At 43.9% G+C, this 21,927-nt stretch overlaps 1 protein-coding gene across 1 annotated transcript in view; it reads left to right on the top strand.

Moving 5' to 3' along the window:
* Positions 1–21,927, top strand: part of LOC148019346 (kinesin-like protein KIN-4A) — a 193,912-nt gene that overhangs the window by 109,473 nt on the left and 62,512 nt on the right. The window contains exons 11-17 of the mRNA XM_087660982.1: positions 2,375–2,499; positions 2,642–2,740; positions 2,834–2,947; positions 3,710–3,826; positions 3,933–4,013; positions 16,523–16,594; positions 16,706–16,805. Coding sequence (XP_087517108.1) covers positions 2,375–2,499; positions 2,642–2,740; positions 2,834–2,947; positions 3,710–3,826; positions 3,933–4,013; positions 16,523–16,594; positions 16,706–16,805 — 708 coding nt within the window. The remainder of the gene's footprint in view (positions 1–2,374; positions 2,500–2,641; positions 2,741–2,833; positions 2,948–3,709; positions 3,827–3,932; positions 4,014–16,522; positions 16,595–16,705; positions 16,806–21,927) is intronic.

Here is a 21,927-nt window from a genome sequence, read left to right as displayed (position 1 = left end):
ATCTTTAGCAAACTTCCAAAAGAGTTGTAGCTCAATGTGTTAAGAGACACAAGAATATCAGTATCAGCTGATACTAGTTGAGTATCAATGGATACTATTCTTGAGTTTAGTATTGGATGTCGATGCTTGATTTGCTTCTTGCTTGCTGATTTGAAGTGTTGATCTTGTTGGGAATTGGGTTGAGACTCAGATTAGAGTGGTAGTGAGCTCATTGTACTGAGAGGAGTGAGAAAATGAAGTGGGAAAGGAGCTTGATGTTGAAAGCTATGGCTTCCAGTTCTAGGGTTTCCGCAGCAGCCTGGTTTTTTGCTTACAGCAGATAGAGGAAGGGATCATTTGGCATGAAACTTCAGTGGAAGGTAGCTTGGCCTTTGAAAGCCCTATAGTGGCTGCCACGATTGCACTATGTACCGTGAGTATAGCTGTACGAACTGTCATGCCATTGTAGACTGCACTGTTTTTGGAAATCACGCAAGGTTGCATTGTGGAAAGACCAACATTGAGGTTCAACATGCCAGGGAGAAGCACCCAAAGTTAGGAAAGCTAGCCACAGAAGAAAGTTTGTAAAGATATGGCCTGTAGTGTGAGATCCATGAGCTCAAAGATGACAAGGTCCAGCTGGCTTGGCAGATAGAAGTAGAGAGTGTGAAGATGAAGTAGGAGATGAACTCAAATGCTTGAAGTGAGTTGACCAGAGATTGTGATGGACTAAGAGAGCAGTGATGAAAGCTAGACCATGCTCACCATGGCTCTACTACCATGTGACAAAACATGGATCTTGGACATGGCTATGGAGGCTGAAACTCAAAGAACAAACTCTTGGAGACATAGACTAGAGCAATGACAATCACATAGGTGAATGAGGTTCCAAGATTAAGTGCTTGGACTCATGACTACAAACTTGTGTGTATAGATAATGACACTGACTCTTGACCGAGAACAAAAGTACAATTACATTTCATTGAAAAGTGAACCAAGTACATGCCTTTATAGCTTTCTAGCAGCTCCACTTTGCTCACTATGCTTATGGGATACAACTCTCCTCATTCTGCAGCATACATCATTTGACCTATTTTTCAACATAGACCACATATCCCAGTGGATGGGTGAAGGAGGGCTAGCACTTTTTTCCCAGTAGTGATCAGGGTGCATGATGGACATTAAGTGGTGAATTGGAGTCGAGGTCCCACATCTGAGCATTATTTTTCGAGCCCCTACCAAGTGGCCCTCACTGATGGATATGATCAAGTGGCCCCTCACACAGCCTGCCCGCTTCTACTAGTGTAGAGAGTCATGCCTCTCAGCTTGGCTGATAGATGCCCTGTTGGTACCGCCTGGAGCATCTATCACCCCCATGGTTTGCCGGAGGGCCACTTGGGGGGGGGGGGGGGGGATGGAGTTCACTCTCTAGGCCTGCGGCCAAGCGCATTCGCATGCCCCATAGCTCTTCTTCTTCATTAGCAGCACACGAATTTGGTCAGCAATCACATGTTTCCCCATGAATCTACACCTAGCATCCTGGAACGTGAATAGCCTCCACTATAGTGGGGCATGTGGTTCCAAGAAATTGATTGTTTGGCAGGAGTTGTAGCCTACCTTGCTGGACGGATGGACATCTTACTTATTTAGGAGCACAAGCTCAACCCCTCCCAGGCACATCAGGTGGGGAAGGTACTTCTAGGCAGCTCACACACTTACTGGGAGTACTCCATCGGTGTCTATGGAAGGAGTGGAGGCGTATGTACCTCTATTGGCTTGAGCATTACTGCTTGTGTGCGAGACCACGGGACAATTGTGGCAGGGAGGGTCCTATGGATCAGATTGGATTTAGGGGACTCATGCCTTGGAGTCCTCAATGTTTATGCTCTGAGGTTGAGGCACGCAGTAGGTTTTGGATGGAGATTGCAGCAGGACTTCTATAGGTGGACTCTTGGATTGTTGGAGGAGACTTCAACAACCTAGAGGCCTTAGCCCAGCATGTCAGTTTCACATCTAGGATTGCATGGCCCCCAATTCTTTTGGGGGTGCAAATGTGATCCCATGAAATTGAGGATATGCCAGAATGTATAGAGTCCTTTTTCTGAAGTACAAAATGGGTTGGCAGAGCAGTATCCCTCAAGCTTTTCTTGGACCAAGTGAACAGTGGTAAATAGTAGGAAAGCATTGGCAGCATAATTTTTTCTTTTAGTTATTGCATGTTTCTTTTAACACATTTACATCTTTCAGTTATTGGATGCTTTTTTTGACTCAATTGGATGTCATTTGACTTGTCAACAAAGTGATATGTAAAGGAGTCATAGAATGAACAGAGACTGAAGTTGTTACATGTTTTTTAGTCACTACTATAACTGCTGTTGCCACTGATTTTGAGCAGTCCAAGGGGAGGTTTTTCATGATGTTGAAGCTGAGGATATTGCAAAAGAGTGGGAGCATAATGTTCTGCAAGATACTCTTGGGAAAGAGCTTCAGCAATTGAACAAATGCTTAGAGCAAAAGGAGGTACCTGCATTATTGATTGGATACCTTTGTAATCTGAAAGAGCACCAGTTTTCCCAGAAGCATAACATTTCTGCATTCAACATATCTTAGATTACACAGTAAATTAGAGCAAAGGAAGTCTACTCAGTATGTATAATTACAGGCAGAGATGAGAAGCTTTTTGAAGTCCGATACTGTTTCTTTGAGACATCACTTTGAAAGAAAATTTTATGAGCTCGAAGAGGAGAAGAAAGCTCTTCAAGTAAGTGGAATTCGCCAATGTTATCAATGAGGAACTCATATAGTTTCCACATTATTGTACTCCTGAGTGAGCTTTTATTGTGAATGCTTTCAGAGGGAGCGGGATATTTTACTGGTGGAAATGGAGAACCTTGTTAGCTTAACGGATGAGCAGGCTCAGAAAATGAAAGAGTCATATGTTCAAAAGTTGAAGACTTTAGAGGCTCAGGTGCTACTTTAAGGAATACTTACTCATTCTGTTCTGATGCTTTGAGCTATTGTTGTTGTAATTCTATCACAGTCAATTACTGAGCAAAGGCAAAATTTCCTTGTGGATGTTTACCTCCTTCTTTCTACCTTATATTCCTCAGTTCTTGTTAACCTTAGAGTTGCAAAAAAGAAAAACCATTTCTTAACTTACTGGACCCTACCATTTTGTGAGCATTTTACTAAAATGCTTGGATTATCACTCTTTTCTTTCAGCAGCTGGAGGTTTTATTATCTCCTGATGAATAAGACAGGAAGGCAATTGCCTACTACATAAAGGCTTCTGTTAGATTGTTAGCCCTAGACTCGCATACCCTAGGATAAGGAGATATTGTGTTTGTATGCTTACCTGTTTGTTATGTGTTTTGACTTCAAAACATCCAAGGCTGACAAATATTTTTAACTTCTGGACTTTCAAGGTCTTCCATCTTGCATTCTGTTGTTGGCCAACTGCTGCTAAAGTTTGTGATGATAATTTTAGGTATCAAACTGAATCATGCATGCGATTTTATGTGAACCAGCAATCCATCTTTCTCATAGCTTACATAGTAGTTTGATTGCGGTATTCAATGACCACAAGCTAGTCACCCAAGATTGACTCAATATTCCAGAAATGATGAACACCTAATTACTCACAAAAAAACATGTGCTGAGCTATGGGTTGTGATACTTCACTCAAAGTCCATTTGTGGCGATTCCGTAGAATATTGATTCCAACTTACAGATAGCAGAACTCAAAAGAAACCAAGAAAGTCAGGCTCAGCTATTAAGACAGAAACAGCGGAGTGATGAAGCAGCCAAACGTTTACAAGATGAGATACAACGGATGAAGGCACAAAGGGTAAAGTTCTCTGAAATTTGAAAGACTGGTAATGTTGATATTTCATTTTCCTTATGTGTTCTTTTCAAATTGACAGTTTTGAAATATATCAATTACTTGGCTGAAGGTACACTTGATGCATAAAATCAAACAAGAAGGAGAGTCTTTCCGACTTTGGAAAGCCTCACGAGAAAGGGAACTCTTTCAGGTTCTAGTTTGCATGCTTGAAGGACTTTTTAACAACCATAAAATCTGAGCAAATTAAACTTTTGATCATGTCCTTATCAAATGAATGAGGCTTCCTTTCTGTCCATGAAAATATTCATAAATACTTCTTTACAGTTAGTATTTATAGACTCACAATATTATGCACTTGGACACATTAGGAATTTTTGCTGTTGTATGCAAATTGAGTGACAGATCATTGATCAATAATACATATATATCATGTGTGTTGTTTTTGTTTTCTTATTTGGAGACCTAATTTCAAACTGTTAGATTTAAGGTTGTACGAATGCAAGTACACAGCTTGGAGAAGTAGCAGTTTGAGAGAGCACAACACAAAGTGTATTGAGAGATATCAATAGAGAAGATTTACAAGACCAAGTATTCCCTTAAAGTGAATAGGCATATATACAAGGGCAGGGGAAAAAAACCTCCTAAAGAGGGAAAAAAGTGACCCATCAATCCTAAGTGTGTTTACATACATCACTACCAAAATATATTAACAAATCCCCCTTGGGAGTAATGCAGTGAATGAAAGTTGGCACTTATGTATAGGGAAGTGCCATGCCCAGTGGACTAGATCAATCCATATAGGGAAGCAAGCCCAAAGCTTTGCGGAAATCTTTGAACTTCTCACAAGGTAAAGACTTTGTGAAAAGATTTACAAGGTTGTCTTGTGTTGACACATAGATCAAGCTGGTCTCTTTTGTAGAGAGTCTCTCTTGACATAATGATAGTGGACCTTAATGTGCTTAGTGCATGCATGAAACACTAGATTCCGTACAATCGCCAATGTGCTCCAATTATCAATGAAGATGGTGGTGCAAATGATAGTCCAACTCCTAAGGTGTTTGAGCCAAACACTCAACCATAGTTGTGAAAGCTGTTGTACTCAACTTCACCACTAAAAGTGGCAATAGTGGACTACTTTGTCCTTAGCTATGATATGTGTGAGCTACCAAGAATGAAGCAAAAAACCACTTGTGGATACATGAGTATCATAACAAGCAGCTAGTTAGAATTCAAAACAGGAGGTAAATTTGGTGGCAATGATTCCCCCTTGGGATAAAACAAGCCAAGGCGTTGAGTACCACTGAAGTAGTGAAATATCCACTTCACTCCTTGCCAATGCTTAGTGCTTGGGCTATACATAAATGTGCTCATCTACGAGATTGCAAATTGAATGTGAGGCCTTGTAATGCATACATAAATCGAGCATCCAATAGCCTGTTGATAGGGAAAGACATTAAAACTATCTTAGCATCATGAAGGCTCAACTTCAAACTTGTCTCAATAGGAGAAGCAATAGGCTTGCAGTTTTCAAGACCAAATCTCTATAATAATGTCTCAATATACTTTGTAACAGTGTCTCCATCACAGTGCTTAAATTGAATGCCTAAATAATGATGCAATGGGTCCTAATTTGTAATGGCAAAAGTGAATTCAGCTTAGTCTTGAGTTTAGCAATATGTGTCTTATTAGGACCAGTGAGCAGCATAAACCACAATGACCAAATGAACATCTTCGTTATGTCTAGCATATAATGTGTTCTCATGTGCAACCAAGACTACCAAGTATGCGTGAATTCTCTCAAACCAAGCCCAAGGTGCTTGTTTTAAATAATACAAAGCCCTTTTCAATCTGCACGCTTTGTTTTCTTGCCCCTTCTGCACAAAACCACAAGGCTGAAAAATACATACTTCTTTATGTAAATCATGATTTTCTCCAGCAGAGGCATCTCTCTCCAAGTGGCAGGGAGAGTGGGTGGTGGTCCACATGGGACCTTCTTCACCGTCTAGGAGGGGGGGCGTCTGGCTCTTGATAGGGGGCAGCAGGATGAGGGGATCGTTGTCCTCGCATGGAGGAGGATCTGAGTGATTGGCTTGCAGGGGAAGACATGGCGACTAGACCCCTTTGTCTTTTGGGAGGAGCTCAAGGAGTGGCGCCTTTGGATGTGGGAGGGTAGGCCCGTGATGCGGTAGAGTGGGATCCAGGGGAGTAACTATGGCCGGCTAGTGCTGTTGCCAAGAAGCCACTGAGACTCTTTGAGTACACTTCTAGGATTGGCAGACACGTATTGATGCAAGAGGATATGGATTGGGTACTGTCACCTAGCAAGCATTGGGCGGAGCATGGCATCACAGACCCTTTCCGACGGACCATTTGGCGTTGCCTATGGGATAACTACAGACCAAGGAGGGTATCATACTTCTTATGGCTGGTGGTACACAAAGGCTAGGCAGTGGGAAGTTGCTTGCCCAGATGCCTTCGGAAGCCCCAAAACACTGCCTTTGGTCATGCGAGGTGGAGCCGATAGTGTGGAGAGGAGCATGCTGCATCTTGTGTGGCATGGCTCCTAGCCTTGGATGCATCTCTTGGGGAGCTGTCTATTAGCAGGCAGTCAACCAGGGCCGTCACCTTTTGTATGAGGCCGGGATGCAGGACACAATATTCATTATCGAGGCAAGGTCTTGCGCAATGGTTGGTTTGGAGGCTCTACCCACCCGCCAGGTACTGGAGCCCATAGTAGATCGCTCTGAAGTATGGGAGATCATAGGGAGTCTTACTGGATGGCATATCTGAAAGGCGTGGTGTTAGGGGATGTTCGGCGGAGAGAGACTTTAAGTACAAGAAACCTTAGCAGAGCTTTGGACCTCCATCATTCACTCCCTCCTCAGATGATGGGATCAAGTGCAGGGCGAGTCTAGGGCTCGTTAGGAGCTCCGCTGTCATTTCATGTACACTTCGGGTGGCCAGGACCTGTTTTTCGAGATGCAGGCAGGTAGCCCCAAATGGCGTTACACCCCCCATCTATGGCTTCTTGCTCCCATCCCCCCTAGACCGCCCTAAGAGGCTTGTACATTTGATATATTTGCGACTCTGCATCAACTCCAGTTAGTCTGTTGAGCATGAGCACTTCCTTGTATTCACTTCCTTGTATTCAAAGATTTTGTTCCTAAAGTAATATAATTAGCCACTCTTTATTTGCAAGAAAAATAATAATACTTGGAGATTAGAGAGAGACTTGTTGTCATAGCAAACGTGTTGTCATAGATCTGAAACAGTGTCTACTCAGAGGTTATGGCTCTAGTATTGCTCAGTTGATGCCCATTTGATGCTGGCATATTGGTGGATGATTTGACATTGATGTGAGATGCTATCAAACTGATCTGAGCACTCATTTAGCTCAGTTTTCTTACATATTTTATTGCTGTAATAACAGGGCTAAATGTCATTTATTTGGAAAAAGTATATGGCTATTGTTATTTGATGCTCGCGGGGCTTGGTATTGATACCCAAATGTTAGCTTGACACTTGGGGATGCTTGATACATGTCTTGGAATGTTTTTGGGTTTTGATTGAGCTCACATTTGCTCAACCTTGACTCTCATTTTGATGCTGTAATACAGAATACAACAAGCACTTATTTGTGACAGATTATGCCTATTGCAAGTTCATGCCATCTAAATGCAACACTGGATATATTGATACCTTGGATGTCATGTACTTCGTATAGTGAGCTTACATTGCTCATTTGGCATTCGATTTTTGTTCTACTGGGAGATGCTACTTGACACTTGGATGCTACATAGAACATTTGGCTTATGTGGTTAAGCTTGAGCTTGTTATGGTGAGACAATTGGACTCAGTGTGACATGTATATGCTCTCTTCATGCTATATGCATGCAGTTGATGCCTAGTGGGCTGATCTGACTTTTGTTTTGGGCCAGCCTCTATCTTCACACTGTTATCAATGATGTATTCATCTTACATGGCTATGTATTGAGCTTTTGTTTTGTCATTGGTCAGTCAATTGTGCCTTTGGCAAGTCTCTTCCATTATTTGTGAGACGTACTATACGCATGATGGTTATGCCTATGGGATGTTTCTCAATTTGACACATTGACCTTTGACAGTTCTCAGTGCTAGTTATATATTCACTCACTGCTAGTTGCAACTCTTCCGTGGCAATTGCAGTTTGCATTTTATTAGTGATAGCTCATGATTGGCTTTGATTTCTTATTGCTGTACTCTATTTTCAGCATATTGTAATTGTAGCTTGTTGCACTATTATGAGAGCAGTCACCTTCTCTTGAAAGTTTTTGCTTAGAGTTTGTGGACAGCTCATTACTTTGGCAATATCTCTCGTCTCCCACTTGATTTGGGAGTGGTTCTAGGGCTGATTTGCAGGAAATTACAACAGCCTGTTTTTCCCTTTTGTGCACTTGCTTGATGTCATTATGGCCAATGGTTCTTATGGCAATGCTATCTTCAATATTGAGAAACTAGATGGAACCAACTACAGCTATTGGAAGACACATATATGGCAGTTTTAGTGCAGAAATTATAGGTTAGACCACTAAAAATGAGGGTGTCAAACCCGAAAACATTGAGGCCGAGGATTGGGCTAAAGTGGATGAGCTATGTATGCCCACAATCATCTTATGAGCTTTGGACAGAGATTAAGAACCTTTATGACAAGCAAAATCTTGCATCTCAAATGTATTGGGACTGAGGCAATTGATGGACCTTCGCATGAAGGAAGGGATTTCTACATCTGCACATTCGAATGAGTTTCACTCCATCATCAACCATTTAGCTTCACAGGAGATTGAGTTCAAGGATCTTTTGTATTCTTTATTTCTACTTGGTACTCTACTTGAGTCATAGGACATTTTTTGTACGGTTCTATGTGCCAAAGATGGGCTGAAATTGCAAGATGTTGAGAGTATCCTCTTGACAAAAGAGGTGAATAAAAAGAATGTAGATGCTTTCCGTACATCACATGCATTGACTATGAAAGGTTGACAAGATAGAAATGGCCATGGTAGAGCTTCTCAAAGGTCTTAGTCTAGGACATGTAGACAGTCTCGTAGTAAGTCCCGTGGTTGTAAGTCCAATTTTACTTGTTATTATTGTGGGAAAGCAGGTCATATTCGGCCATAGTGCCATAAAATGCACAAAGACAAGCATAAGGAAAAGGGAAAGGATAAAGTACAAGACAAGAATAATGACCGTAGCATTGTGTGACCGTAGCATTGTGTCTAGCAATTCTTGTGTCAAGATTGAGGAGATTAATGTGGTATAGCCTGATGTGTCTAATGATCTCATATTGACAGCCTCTTCTTTGGATACTTCACAATTCACTGATGCTTTGTCAAGATATACTTAGTGTTAGTTGATTGATTCAAGGGCTTTCTTTCATGTGACCCCTCATAGAGAGTGGTTTCACTTATATCGCAGTATGACTGGCTCTGTCTATTTGGGTAATGACTTGGCATTGTAGATAGTTGGTATTGGTGATGCCCAGTTTGGTTCACGTAGCATATTCACTCTTCATAATGTACGTCATGTATTGGCTCTTATGAAGAGTCTTATCTCTGTTGGTACCTTGAGCGATGCAAGTTATGTTGTTTCTTTTGGAGATTTCTCATGAAAGTTTACCTGTGGGAATCTTGTTATTGCATGTAGTGCTAAGTCTAGTATCCTCTATCCCTTGCTTGTATCTGGGTCAGTTGACCATGTTTTGGTTATAGCTACAGTTCCACATATATCTCTTTGGCATTGTCGCCTTGGGCACATGTCTTTGAAAGGAATGAAAATGCTTATCAATTTGTAATATCTTCTACCCCTAGAACAGAAATTTTTTGAGTCTTTTGATCATTTTTTGTATGGCAGCCAGACACGTAGTATGCATAAAAAGTTTGGCATGAAGCACATGGGTGAGCCTTTGGCTCTTGTTCATTGAGATGTATGTGGTCCCATACCCTGTCAATTGCTAGGTGGTGTGAAGTACTTTGTCACCTTTATTGATGATTACTCCAATAAGGTATGGGATTATCCTATTAAGCAAAAATTGGATGTCTTTTCTGCCTTTCAGCATTGGCTTGCTCTTATTGAAAACTAGTCTAGGTATAGACTGAAATGCCTAAGGTCCGATAGTGGGGGTGAGTATATCTCGAAAGCTTTTCAGCAGTTTTGTACTAAGCGTGGTATTAAGCGACAATTGACTGCCCCTTACACCCCCTCCCTAGAATGGTATTGCCGAATGCATGAACTAGACAATTCAAGAGACAGCCCGCAGTATGCTTAGCCAGGTAGGCATACCACAATAGTTCTGGGTTGAGGCAATTACTACTGTCGTACACTTGATTAACATGTCCCCTTGCACCGTTATTGATTGCCAAGTTGCAGAGGAGGTATAGAGTGGGAAACCTCCATTTTACGCTCATTTGCATGTCTTTGGTTTTGTGAGGAATTTACCATGTTTTGAAGGACAAGCGCAATAAGTTGGATCCTAAGTCCATGGAATGCATCTCTCTTGGTTATGGGGATGCAGGTGAGATGGGCTATTCCTTATGGGAACTGCAGGCTCGCCGGGTTATCTGTAGGCGTGATGTAATTTTCCATGAGAAACAGATGCATAAGTAGCCTAAGCAGGTAGTTGAGATACACAGGGTGATCTTTTAGGAGGAGCCTCCTACTCTCATATAGCCAGCTAGATAGCTTGTTGTGGTTGATGTTCTAGTGACCCAAGATTTTCCGTTTGTTATATAGGATCAGCTCATTTTAATACACTCTACTCAAGCTAGACGTCAACCTGAGCGCTTCACGCCCTTCATGGACTATGTTATGGTGACAGATGCAAGTGAGTCTCTCTTTTATAATAAGGCCATGCACAGAGATGATAGTTATTTATAGGACAAGGCTATGCACTCAGAGTTTGACTAGTTATAGGCATAGTTACCTGGAACGGGGAACGGGAACGGGAGCGGGACCCCCTGGAACGGGGGGAACGTCCAAGGTGGGGGAACGGGAACGGGGGGGAACGGCACATATCTTAAGTGCCCCAAATATGCCGTACATGACCAAGTCGCTCTAATTGCCCCAATACCCCTCAATGCTCCAAATTGACCCAAATGTCCCAAAATTGACTCGATTACCCCCACAGCTCCAAATTGCTCATGAATTGCCCCAATTATTCTAGTTTCCCTTGAAATTAGACAATATAAATGGATGATTACCTTGGAATTGAGAATAGGCTGAAATTTGATTGTGATTTGCAAGAGTTCATAATGCATCAAATTTGAGCTTTGCATGGACTCCTAATTGGCTTGTGGGTTGTCTTGACACTTTGAATATTCAAAAGAGAGAGAGAGAGAGAGAGAGAGAGAGAGAGAGAGAGAGAGAGAGAGAGAGAGAGATTAGTGTGTCCACATTAGGCAATGGAGATAGGTGAACATGTAGTAGAAGGAGTGTGATATAAGTAAAAAGAAAAAATGTGGAAAAATGTAAATTTTTGGTCAACAAGCCTGGAATGGCCGTTCCAAACAGGGAACGGCAAGGGAAACGGCAGGGAACGGCCCAGGGAATGGCAGGGAACGTTCCCTGGCCGTTTCACCTCTTCCAAGGATCTGGAACGCATTAAACCGTTCCTATAGACCGGAACGGCCGTTCCCTGTTTCTATCGTTATAGGCTAACCATACGTGGGATTTGGTTCCTTTTCCTAGTGGCAAGAATGCATTGCCATGCAAGATTTTCCATTTGTTATATAGGATTAGCTCATTTTAAAACGCTCTACTCAAGCTAGACGTCAACTTGAGCACTTCATGCCCTTCATGGACTATGTTATGGTGACAGATGCAAGTGAGCCTCTCTTTTATGATAAGACCATGCACATAGATGATAGTTATTTACAGGACAAGGCTATGCACTCAGAGTTTGACTACTTACAGGCTAACCATACGTGGGATTTGGTTCCTTTTTCTAGTGGTAAGAATGCATTGCCATGCAAGTGCCTTCATGGACTATACTATGGTGATAGATGCAAGTAAGTCTCTCTTTTATGATAAGGCCATGCACAAAGATGATAGTTATTTATGGGACAAGGCTATGCACTCGGAGTTTGACTGCTTAGAGACTAACCATACGTGAGATTTGGTTCCTTTGCCTAGTGGCAAGAAGACATTGCCATGCAAGTGGATATACAAGTGAAAAGTATCCTTGAATGCCCCGAGCCAGCTTATAAGGCCAGATTGGTAGCTAAGGATTTCAAGTAAGAACATGGTATTGACTTTGATGAAGTCTTTTCTCTTGTGGTCAAAATGATGACCCTATGCTTGGTATTAGTATTGGTTTCTCAGCTAGATATGGACCTTTATCAAATTGATGTAAAGATAGCTTTTCTATATGGGGACTTGCATGATAAGATTTATATGTAGCAGCCTAAGGGCTTTGAGAAAAAAGGTAGGAAACACCTAGTGTGCAAGCTGAGAAAGAGCCTTTATGGCCTTAACTAGGCACGTAGGGAATGGTGTCATAAGTTTGATACTCTTATGCATTCATAGGGATATAGCCATAATGCTAAATAATCGTGTCTATACATGAAGAAGGTTTGTGATGGTAGCCTTATGATTTTGGTACTTTACATGAATGATATACTTATTGTTGGGAGCACTTATGATAAGCTAGATGCCTTGAAAACTTAGTTTAAGAAAAGCTTTGAGATAACGGACATGGTATAAGCCTCGCATATTCTTGGGATGCGCATCATGGACAATTGCTTCTAAGGGGCTCCTTTATCTATCACACAAGGAGTATATCCAGAAAGTCCTTGAGTGGTTTCATATGCAGGATGGTTGTCCTCTACCTTCTCATGTAAAGGATAGTTAGACAGATTAGCGACAGTTTGATGAGTAAAAGGCCGAGATGGCCAACATCCCTTATGTATCCGCAGTAGGCAATTTGATGTATGCCATAATAGCCACTCGTCCTGATATCACATTTGTAGTGGGAATTGTGGCTTGCTACATGGTTATACCTAGGAAATGGCATTGGGATGCCGTGAAGGGTATCGTGAGGCACCTGAAGGGCACAACAGCTATATTGTATATGTTATGGTGGCCGATATTGGATTCGTGGGATACACTAACTAGCCAAGACATGTGGATAGTCTAAAGTCCATCTCTGCCTATATCTTCACCTTTGTTGGAGGTATTGTTTCTTGGATGTCCGGGGTGCAAAAATGCACGGTCCTCTCTACTATTGAGAGCTAAGCATGTTGTGGCAATTGAGGCTTGCAAGGAGGCTATTTGGTTAGGCTATCAGATCTTGATAATATTGATGTGGTCTGTACAATGTATTTGGATTCTATGTGTGCTATTTAGTTGGCCAATAATTCTATCATCCATGCAAAGACAAAGCACATTGAGGTGCATTCCCACTTTATCCAAGAGGTCCTTAAGAGCAAGTCCATTGAGCTCGTCAAGGTCTCAATTGATCAAAATCTTACAGATTTGCTTATCAAAAGTCTCTCAACACTACGTTTTGCCTTCCCTAGGAATTTTTACCCTCCTTGGAAAGTTGATGGGCATTGGATGATGACGTCTTTCCTAATCTTGTTGTACTTTATGTATATTTATACTTTGTCACTTTTTTCTCATTCTCTTCTCACTAGGGGCACATTTGCCTTTAATTGGGAGATTGTTGGGGGTAAAGGTGTCTGTGCCTAGTCACTTGTGTATTAGTTACATTGACAGTATTTGCACACCTATACATTGCAAGTGACACATGCCCATCAAAATCACTTCATTCTTTATTCTTTCAATGACATTTGAATAAGGGAAGGCCAGTCACACATTGTCGCTATTGGAGTTCCCACATTCTCTCTCTCTCTCTCTCTCTCTCTCTCTCTCTCTCTCTCCTACCATAGCTCTTCCTTCCACTCGTGGGCTTCCACTGTGGGCTCACTCCCTTTAGTAACAAGCTTCCAAAAATCGAAGGTGTCAAGAATACATTTCACCTTGCATGACCAAAGTGAATAGCTTGTGCTATCCAAATGGTCTTCTTTGGGCAAAGAAGGGAGTACAAACACCTGCACTAAAGGTGCCATATGAGGCACTTTAAAGTCGGTAGATCGGTGGACCTTCATAGAAACATGAAGAGAACGGGGAGGAGATTGAGGCCGCATGAAGGAAGGGTTGTAGATGTCCCGCTTGCATTGTATGGACCTGTCACTTGCAGAAAATCTGCATTTGCATTAAGGAGCAAAGCACTGAAAATGTGAGTTTTCACATTGGGGGGTCTCCTCTTCATGGGGTAACTCCATGTCCTCAATTAGGCAATGATACCATGTGAGCATGTGCAATGGAAGAGCAACACGAACATAGAGAGAAAGGAAAAGATAGAGACAACAAAAGAGAAGAGAACATAGTGAGAGCTCCAATGTTTCCATGAGAATCTAACAGAGCTCACAACCAGAAGATGACAAACTAACATATATAAAATAGGTAGGCTAAAACTGTCGGCCCCTTGATGAGGTGGAGTGGGACCTTGGAGAGTGGTTTTGGCCAGCCATTGCAATTGCCAAGAAGCATACACAGCAGGGATTGGCAGGCACCTCTTGATGTAGGAGGACATGATTTGGGCACTCTTGCATACCAGGCATTGGGTGGAACATAGTATTACCAAGGCTTTCTGTCAAACTTTCTTGCAAGGCTTGTGGGATGGCTCGAGGCCACAGACGGTGTCCTATTTCCCATGGCTATTAGCACATGAAAACTTGGGAATTGGGAATTATTTGCCTCAAATGTGCATGACGGATTTTGCAAAGCATTGTCCACTGCAATGCTTGGAAACTCCAAAGTACTGCCTTTGGTCTTATGAGGTAGCACATTTGGTGTGGAGAGGAGCATGCCACATTCTTCATTGTGTGGCGCCTAGCCTAGGTTTTATATCCTAGGGGGCCATCTGCTTTGGCAGGTAGTTAGCCAGGGCCACCACTTGTAGTATGAGGCGGAGATGCATGATACCATTCTTCTCATCAACGTAGGTGTCTATACACTGGTCGGTTTGGAGGCATTACCTGTCCGGGAGGTACTAGAGTGGACAATTGAACAGTCGGAGGTATGGGAGATGAGAGGGAGCCTCACAGTTTGGCAAATCTGAATGGAATGCTGTTAGTTGGTTTAGGGTGGCGAGTGTCTGTGACCACCTATGAGACTTTGGCAGAGTTCTCGACCTCAAATATCCACTCCCTCCATGGCCACCAGGATCAGGTGCAAGGTTCCCCAAGCTCATAAGGAGCTAACACCACTTCTTATGTACCTAGGCTAGCTGTGATTTGTTCTTCATGATGCAAGCAGACAACCCATAGTGGGGCTACTCTCCTCCTCTATGGCTTTTATCCCCCGTTCCCCCTAGACTGCCTGAGAGGCTTGTATATATGATCCCAGCTTGACCTTGGATCAGCTTCAGCCAGGTTGCTGAGCGCATGTACTTTGTTGTCAAAACTTTTGAGTAATATAATTAACCGCTTCTTTTTTGGAAAAAAAATTCTACAATATTATCAGTTCACACCTATCCTGATGCTTGGTGTCCGACCATATTCATGGTGCCATGTGAAGAAAATCCAGCTTTAATAAGTGATATACAACCTTTGGTCCATGGATTTGATGCTTTAAAAGTCCCCCTTTTGTTATATTAATAGTGTAATCATCACTTTTTTCTTCTTAGGCTCAAACTGGAGTCTCTTTATCCATCATTGATAGTCTTTAGCCGTCTCTTAGAGACAAGCACTGGAAGTGGGAGTGAGGGTAGGAGATGAAAGTGAACATTCCAAACAATAGAGACAAGTGAGAGAAAATAAGTCCGCACACTTGCAATCCACTGGATGTATAATGTACAAAGATAATGTGTTGCACAAAAGTATAAGCGGGTACTAAGAGGCTATTCATGCTTGAATTGCACCTAAAATCAGTGATGTACAAAAATCCTAAATAGCTTACAAAGCCCCTGTAGTGGCAGTGTGAAGATGCATTAAACTGCAAATCATGTACCAAATGGAGTTCCAGAAACCCAAAGGCTTATAGAAAGCTTGAGAATTTCTTTGGATGGACCTTTTATGAATACATTTGCTGCTTCCTTTCACACACACTGACATAAACAAGGCTGATTTCACCTGTTTGCAATCCCTCTTTGACATGATGGTAATGTACTTTGATGTGCTTGGTGCAAGCAGAGACTGGATTCTGTGACACAATACTAGCACTCTGATAGTTGGTTTGGTAGTGGGAGCGTAATGACTCACATAGAGAAAGTGCAAATTTTCTGCAGCCACATAATGTCGTGATGCATGCTGCTCTGTGCACAGCTTCTAGGTTGAGATAGCCACTGTGTTTTGCCTTTTTCTCAATAACAAAAAGAAGACATGCAGCTGTGAAGTGCCTCCTGTTGTTTCATACAGGTCAGAAAACTTGCTACCTTGGAGGTAGCAAAAGTGCACATGATAGCCTGTTGATGTTTTGTTTTTGGACCAAGACATAGCCTGTTGATTGCGCCTGCCAGGGGATTGGGTGGGGGCCGCTGGGGGCTGCTGGCGGTGGGCAGGGGTGGGGCATCTGCTTTCTGAACACCTTTATGATTTAGAAATGGAGATACTTTGCACATAATCTTGTCAGTCGTTTAACTCAATTCATTTGTTTTTTGAATAGCTAAAAAAAGAAGGCAGGAGGAATGAATTTGAAATGAAGAAGCTTCATATGTTGAATCAACGCCAAAAGATGGTAGAGTTTGAATGTTTATGCATTTGAAATCACTTTGAAAGAAAATTGGTGCAGAATATGAATGGCATGATCTCTATTTTATGCGTAACTAGCAGAAATTGATGTTCCCAGGTTCTCCAACGAAAGACTGAGGAAGCTGCTGCAGTTACACGTCGTTTAAAGGAGTTGCTGGAGGTTCGCAAACACATACCAAGAGAAGCTGCTAGCCAAGGTGGTGAATGAAAATTGGTTGTGCACATGCTGTACAAGACAAATTCTTAGCAGCCTTTTAAAACTTATGAGATTGTTTAATATTTTCCTTTTAGTAGTGCCCTCCCTTGAAGTGTCCTGTCTCCTATATCCTCTTCTTTACTCAGCCCATTTTTTGCATGAGACCAGTGCAACAATATCACAATGAAACACTTCTAGCTTTTACTTTCACCATGTAGACACTCTTTTGTCTTTATCTTGGAAGAGAAACTTGATCCCCTTAAGGGGGTGCAGAAAATTGGATGAAAATGGGACTTCTTGCTACAGGACTGGCTGTCAACTATTCTCTTTGCTCTTGTAAGGTGGAGTGCATACTTGACACCTTCGATATTTGGGAGCTTGTTACCCTACCTATACCCCGATCCATGGAGGATCCCTATGAGGGAACAACAATGGATTGTGCAACCTTTTGGGATCGGCTCAACTCTCGAGCCTAATCCTTTTCATATGCTTATAGGATTTTGTCCTACTGCATGTTTGCAAGTTGAAGAGAACAGCGGAAGTGTGAAAGAAGCTTGTGTCTTTGTATCATTAAAAGATGTTTGCCCATGGGGTTTCTCTTGAGAAGAAACTTCAGATGCTCAGTGTTGAGACTCTCCTATAAAAGATCACATCAACAAACTAGAGGACATGAGGGATGAGCTTATATCCCTCAGGATGACTATATCTTCAAAGGATTTTGCAGTGATTTTCTTGACTTTGCTGCAATCTTCAAAGTCTGATGTGTTCTACACTAGCCTTCTCACATCGAGGTGCCAAGAGACTCTTCTTTGGGACGAGCTTGCCTCGCTAGTCTTGGAGCATGATGAGTGGCTCAGGTTATGAGAAAGAGGACACGAAGGATAATATGAAGAAGCCCAAGTGTCCACGCTATGGAAAGGACACTCATCCCAAGAAGAATTGTTTGTAGAAGTACTCCCATTGGAAGCCTAAGGAGGGATCTGAGGCTTCTAAGGGTACTCCAACTACCATTGAGTTCGTCTTCATACATGTGTTCGAGAAGGAGGATACTGCTCTTGCTTCTTCCTCTATAGAGAAGCCCTTGGCTCATGGATATTGGGGCCACATGACCTACCGAGAGGTTGGCTTTAGGACATGAGCTCTAGAGGGGGATCCATCACCATTGGTGACAATTCTTCCATACCCGTTTGTGGAGTGGAGGGCATTTTTCTATTGCTGAATTGGCAACATTCTTCAGCTGAAGTTCTTTATGTAATAGATTTGGGTTTTAACATATTGCTTGTTTATGGTCGTACACAACTAGGTACCCATGTTGTGTTCACTTAGGATGTAGTAATTGTGAAGGATGCTTCTATAAGAGTGGTTCTTTGGACAGGTACATAGGACGGTGGCTTTATATGCTCACAACCCTTGCCGCGAGAACTTTCCACAAGCTAGGATTCCTTTGGCATGCATGATATGGGTACCTCAACTTTGATGCTCTCAAATGAGCTTCTCAGAAGAAGATGGTTGAGGAGTCATATTTTGCTCCCATTCACACTCTTTGCGGGCAAGCAACGTAGATAGCCCCATCCACAAATTGTCTCTCATAGAGCTTCTACACTGCTGAAGTTGGTCCACACCAACCTGCGTGGTCCTATGGGCACCACCTCTCTTGGGAAGGCCAAGTATTTGATGCTATATGTTGATGACTTCAACCGTTAAGTGTGGCCTTATTTTTTGGAGTACAAGAGTGAGGCATACTTCAACTTCTACAATTGGAAGGTGTCTATAGAAACGCAGATGTCTTTCAAGATTCAAGGCATTCTAGTAGAATTGTGGCAAGTTTTGTTCTAACCTTTTTTCTAAGTTTTGCAAGGAGAACGACATTTGGATGGATTACTGGTGGAGTGTACCATGTTGGAGATGGACAAATGGATGTTGGAGCATAGGGGTCTTCCTCACTTCCTTTGAGTTGAGGCAGTGCTACTACGATTCACATCAGCAATTGGTCTCCAGGTGGATGTAAAGTCTATCTTTCTAACTGGTGTCTTGGAGGAGGCGATTTGTGTCTCACAATCTCCTAGTTTTCTTGTGTAGGGGAAGGAGGATGTGGAAGGCCCTCCATGGTTCGAAGCGACCTACTTGAGCTTGGTACATCGATTCAGCTTACAAAGTGGCTTCCATCGATCAAATCATAACCCCAACCTTCATTATAATGTTGATAGTGACAAGTGTGTGCTCATCACCTTTTGTGGATGACTCGATAATTACAAAGAGTGACTCATAGGAGGTTGATCATACTCACGAGATCCTACACTTATTCCTTGGCTTGGATATCTATTAAATAGCATAGGGTATCTTCATATCCTAGCTCAAGTACATCTCCGAGTTTGGTATAGCTAAAAGTTGGCTTATTTCTTGCCCCATGGAGCCACAATCAAAGTTTTTGACAAATGGTGATCCCCTTCTAGATGCTACCTAGTACAGGTGCCTTGTTGGCTTGTTGATCTGGCTTACTCACACTTGGCTGGATATTTCTTTTGTGGTAGCATTGTTGTCCTATTTTATGAAGGCTCCTAATTAGGCTCATTGGAGAGCCACTTTGCGTGTTCTACACTATTTATAGTGGACTCAATCCTATGGGATCGTGTATGGAGGGGGAGGCACTTTGGATGGAGTGACTCAGATTGTGCAGGTGATGTGGATTTGCGACAACCCACTACATGTTATGCTTTCTTCCTTGGAAAGGGAGCTATCTCATGGAGCAATAAGAAGCTTCATCTCCTGCCCTCTAGCTAGATAGATTTGGAGCTTGGTTTCTTGTGTGTGGACCTTGGTGATCCAGTAGCAAATGCCCATCTGGTCTTGGGTCCTAGGTAAGATCCCTTCTTCCTCCGTTTTGCAATCTTATCATCTTTGCCTCTTACATTTTCTTAGATGTACAACTCTTTGGCACATTTGGCACATCCGTAATGCCTTCATTTTTGATTCAGCCTTCAGCATCCGTGGTCATGTAGCCGGTGTTCAAGGATTACTATTATGGGAGATGTCTTCCATGGTTTCAGCAGACCTGGCCCTCCTTGATGTGGCAACTCCTTGGTTGGATATTGTTCGCCCTACAGCTATTGTGCCACCAGCATGATGTTTGTGTGCTAGGTGTTGGCGGTCTTTTGGCTTGACATGTGAATTGTTAGGATTTTGTGGCTAGCCAGAAGGCTTGCTTCATGTGAGTTGTTACCATTCTGTTTGCTTGGCCTCAAGGCCTGATGTGAATATTTCCATACATTAATATACACTTACAGAGACACAGAGAGAGAGTGAGAGTGTGGGCGATGGCGGATCTGGTGCACCCTGACTGTGCGATGCGATTCCAGTTTGGTGGGCGAGAGCTCTGACCTGCACGCGCTTCCGTCTGCTTCGTCCTTCACCTTGCGCCCATTTTCCTTCGACCTGCTGCCCTGTCTGCAGGCGCAGCCTGCAGTCTGCCTCCACTTCGCCTGTATTTCGACCTGCTGCCCTGTCTGCAGGCGCTGCCTGCAGTCTGCTTCCCTTTCGCCTGCAGCCTGCCTCACGTTCGCCTGTATTTCGACCTGCTGCCCTGTCTGCAGGCGCTGCCTGCAGTCTGCTTCACTTTCGCCTGTATTTCGTGACCACGGGGGCGCAGCGCAAGGAGTGACGGGTGTCCACAGAGTGGACGGGGTCCACAGGACAGTCTGACAGGCCACGGCATTTGCAGAATCAGGTACATCTCGTTTGCTGCCCTGTCAGTCATCTGCACGCCGTCTTCCTGCGGGTGGCTGTCCTGTGCATCTTGCTGGGCCGTGGCAGAGACAGGGAGCCCTTACCTGGCAGTACGTGTCTGCAACTCTGCGCAGATCAGTGAGCTGATCTGCTCCTGTACACAGAGAGAGAGAGAGAGAGAGAGAGAGAGAGAGAGAGAGAGAGGGAGCGAGGGAGGGAGGGAGGGAGGGAGAAGAGAGAGAGAGAGAGAGAGAGAAAGAGAGAGAGAGGTGCAAGCGCGATGGTGCTCCTGCGTCGTCCCGCCCTGCCATCGAATGCTCTGGCGCGCCCTGATGCGGTTCTCGTCTGCGTCCTCGCTGCCTGACGCCCTGTCGCCAGCCCAGTCGCCCGACGCCCTGTCGCCAGCCCAGTCGCCTCTGTTCGTCGAGAGAGAGAGAGAGCGCCTGCGAGTCCGTCTGGCCCTGCGTGCGCCTGTCTGGCCCTCCTGCGCCCGTCTGCCCTCCTGCGCACGTCTGGCCCTCCTGCCGCCGCCCCTCTGACCTGCGGGCTTGGCGCCGCCCTGCGCGCCGCCCTGCCCTCTCGCCTGTCGCTACCCCCTGCGGCCTTTCGTCGCCCCCCTGCGCGCCTTTCATCTTTGACCCGCCTGCGTGCTGCGCCGCCCTGCCCTGTGGTTCCTTCGCCATCCCACCCTGCGCGCCGCCTGGCCCCGTCCTCCAGGGCAGCGCAAGCTTGACTGGATCCTGCGCGAAGTTGGGGACTAGCAATATGTCCCTCCGCAGGATCGACCTCACCTAACCTAGCTCGCCCTCTGCCAGGACGCGTGTGAAGACAGCAGTATGGCTGGCCTGGATTTGGATTTTCTTGACCGGACGGTGGCAGCCCTTGGCCCTGATTCCGATGCTGAGGAGCCGGAAGATATGGTGCCATGCACGGAGGAGTTGCCGCCGAGTTCTGAACAGCCGCCTGCCGGCAAACGTTCCAAGCATACGCCCGATGAGCCAATGAGTCCTCCCGAACGCTCCTATGCGCAAGTGGCCTCTGATCCTGTGGATTCGCAGGAAATTGACTGGGAGCATTTGCTGGACTTCGCCAATACTCTGCTCGGTGATTATGTCCAACATAATACCGAATCTTTTTCTGTTGCGGGAACGGATGATGTGCTGGAAGCCACGGTGGACCCCAAATCCGTCTTGCGATCCTTCTCGGTGTTCTATGACCGTGCAGTTATACTTTTCTTCACCGGCAGGATCCCAGTGCTTTCGCACATTCGCCAGTGGTTGCACCATCTATTGCAAGGGGAGTCTGTTGAGGAGATCTTCCTTGGACCTCGCGGGTTTTATGAGGTCCTGCTGAAATCGGAAACGCATCGCGCTGAGCTCCTGTCCAAGTTGCCGCTATTC

This window comes from Lygodium microphyllum, chromosome 20 (assembly GCF_053477565.2).
Source record: "Lygodium microphyllum isolate KBCC chromosome 20, Lygodium_microphyllum_v1.1.10, whole genome shotgun sequence".
Classification (NCBI taxonomy): domain Eukaryota; kingdom Viridiplantae; phylum Streptophyta; class Polypodiopsida; order Schizaeales; family Lygodiaceae; genus Lygodium; species Lygodium microphyllum.
The sequence above is the reverse complement of the archived record's forward strand: the minus strand, read 5'-3'. Positions and strand labels throughout refer to the sequence as shown.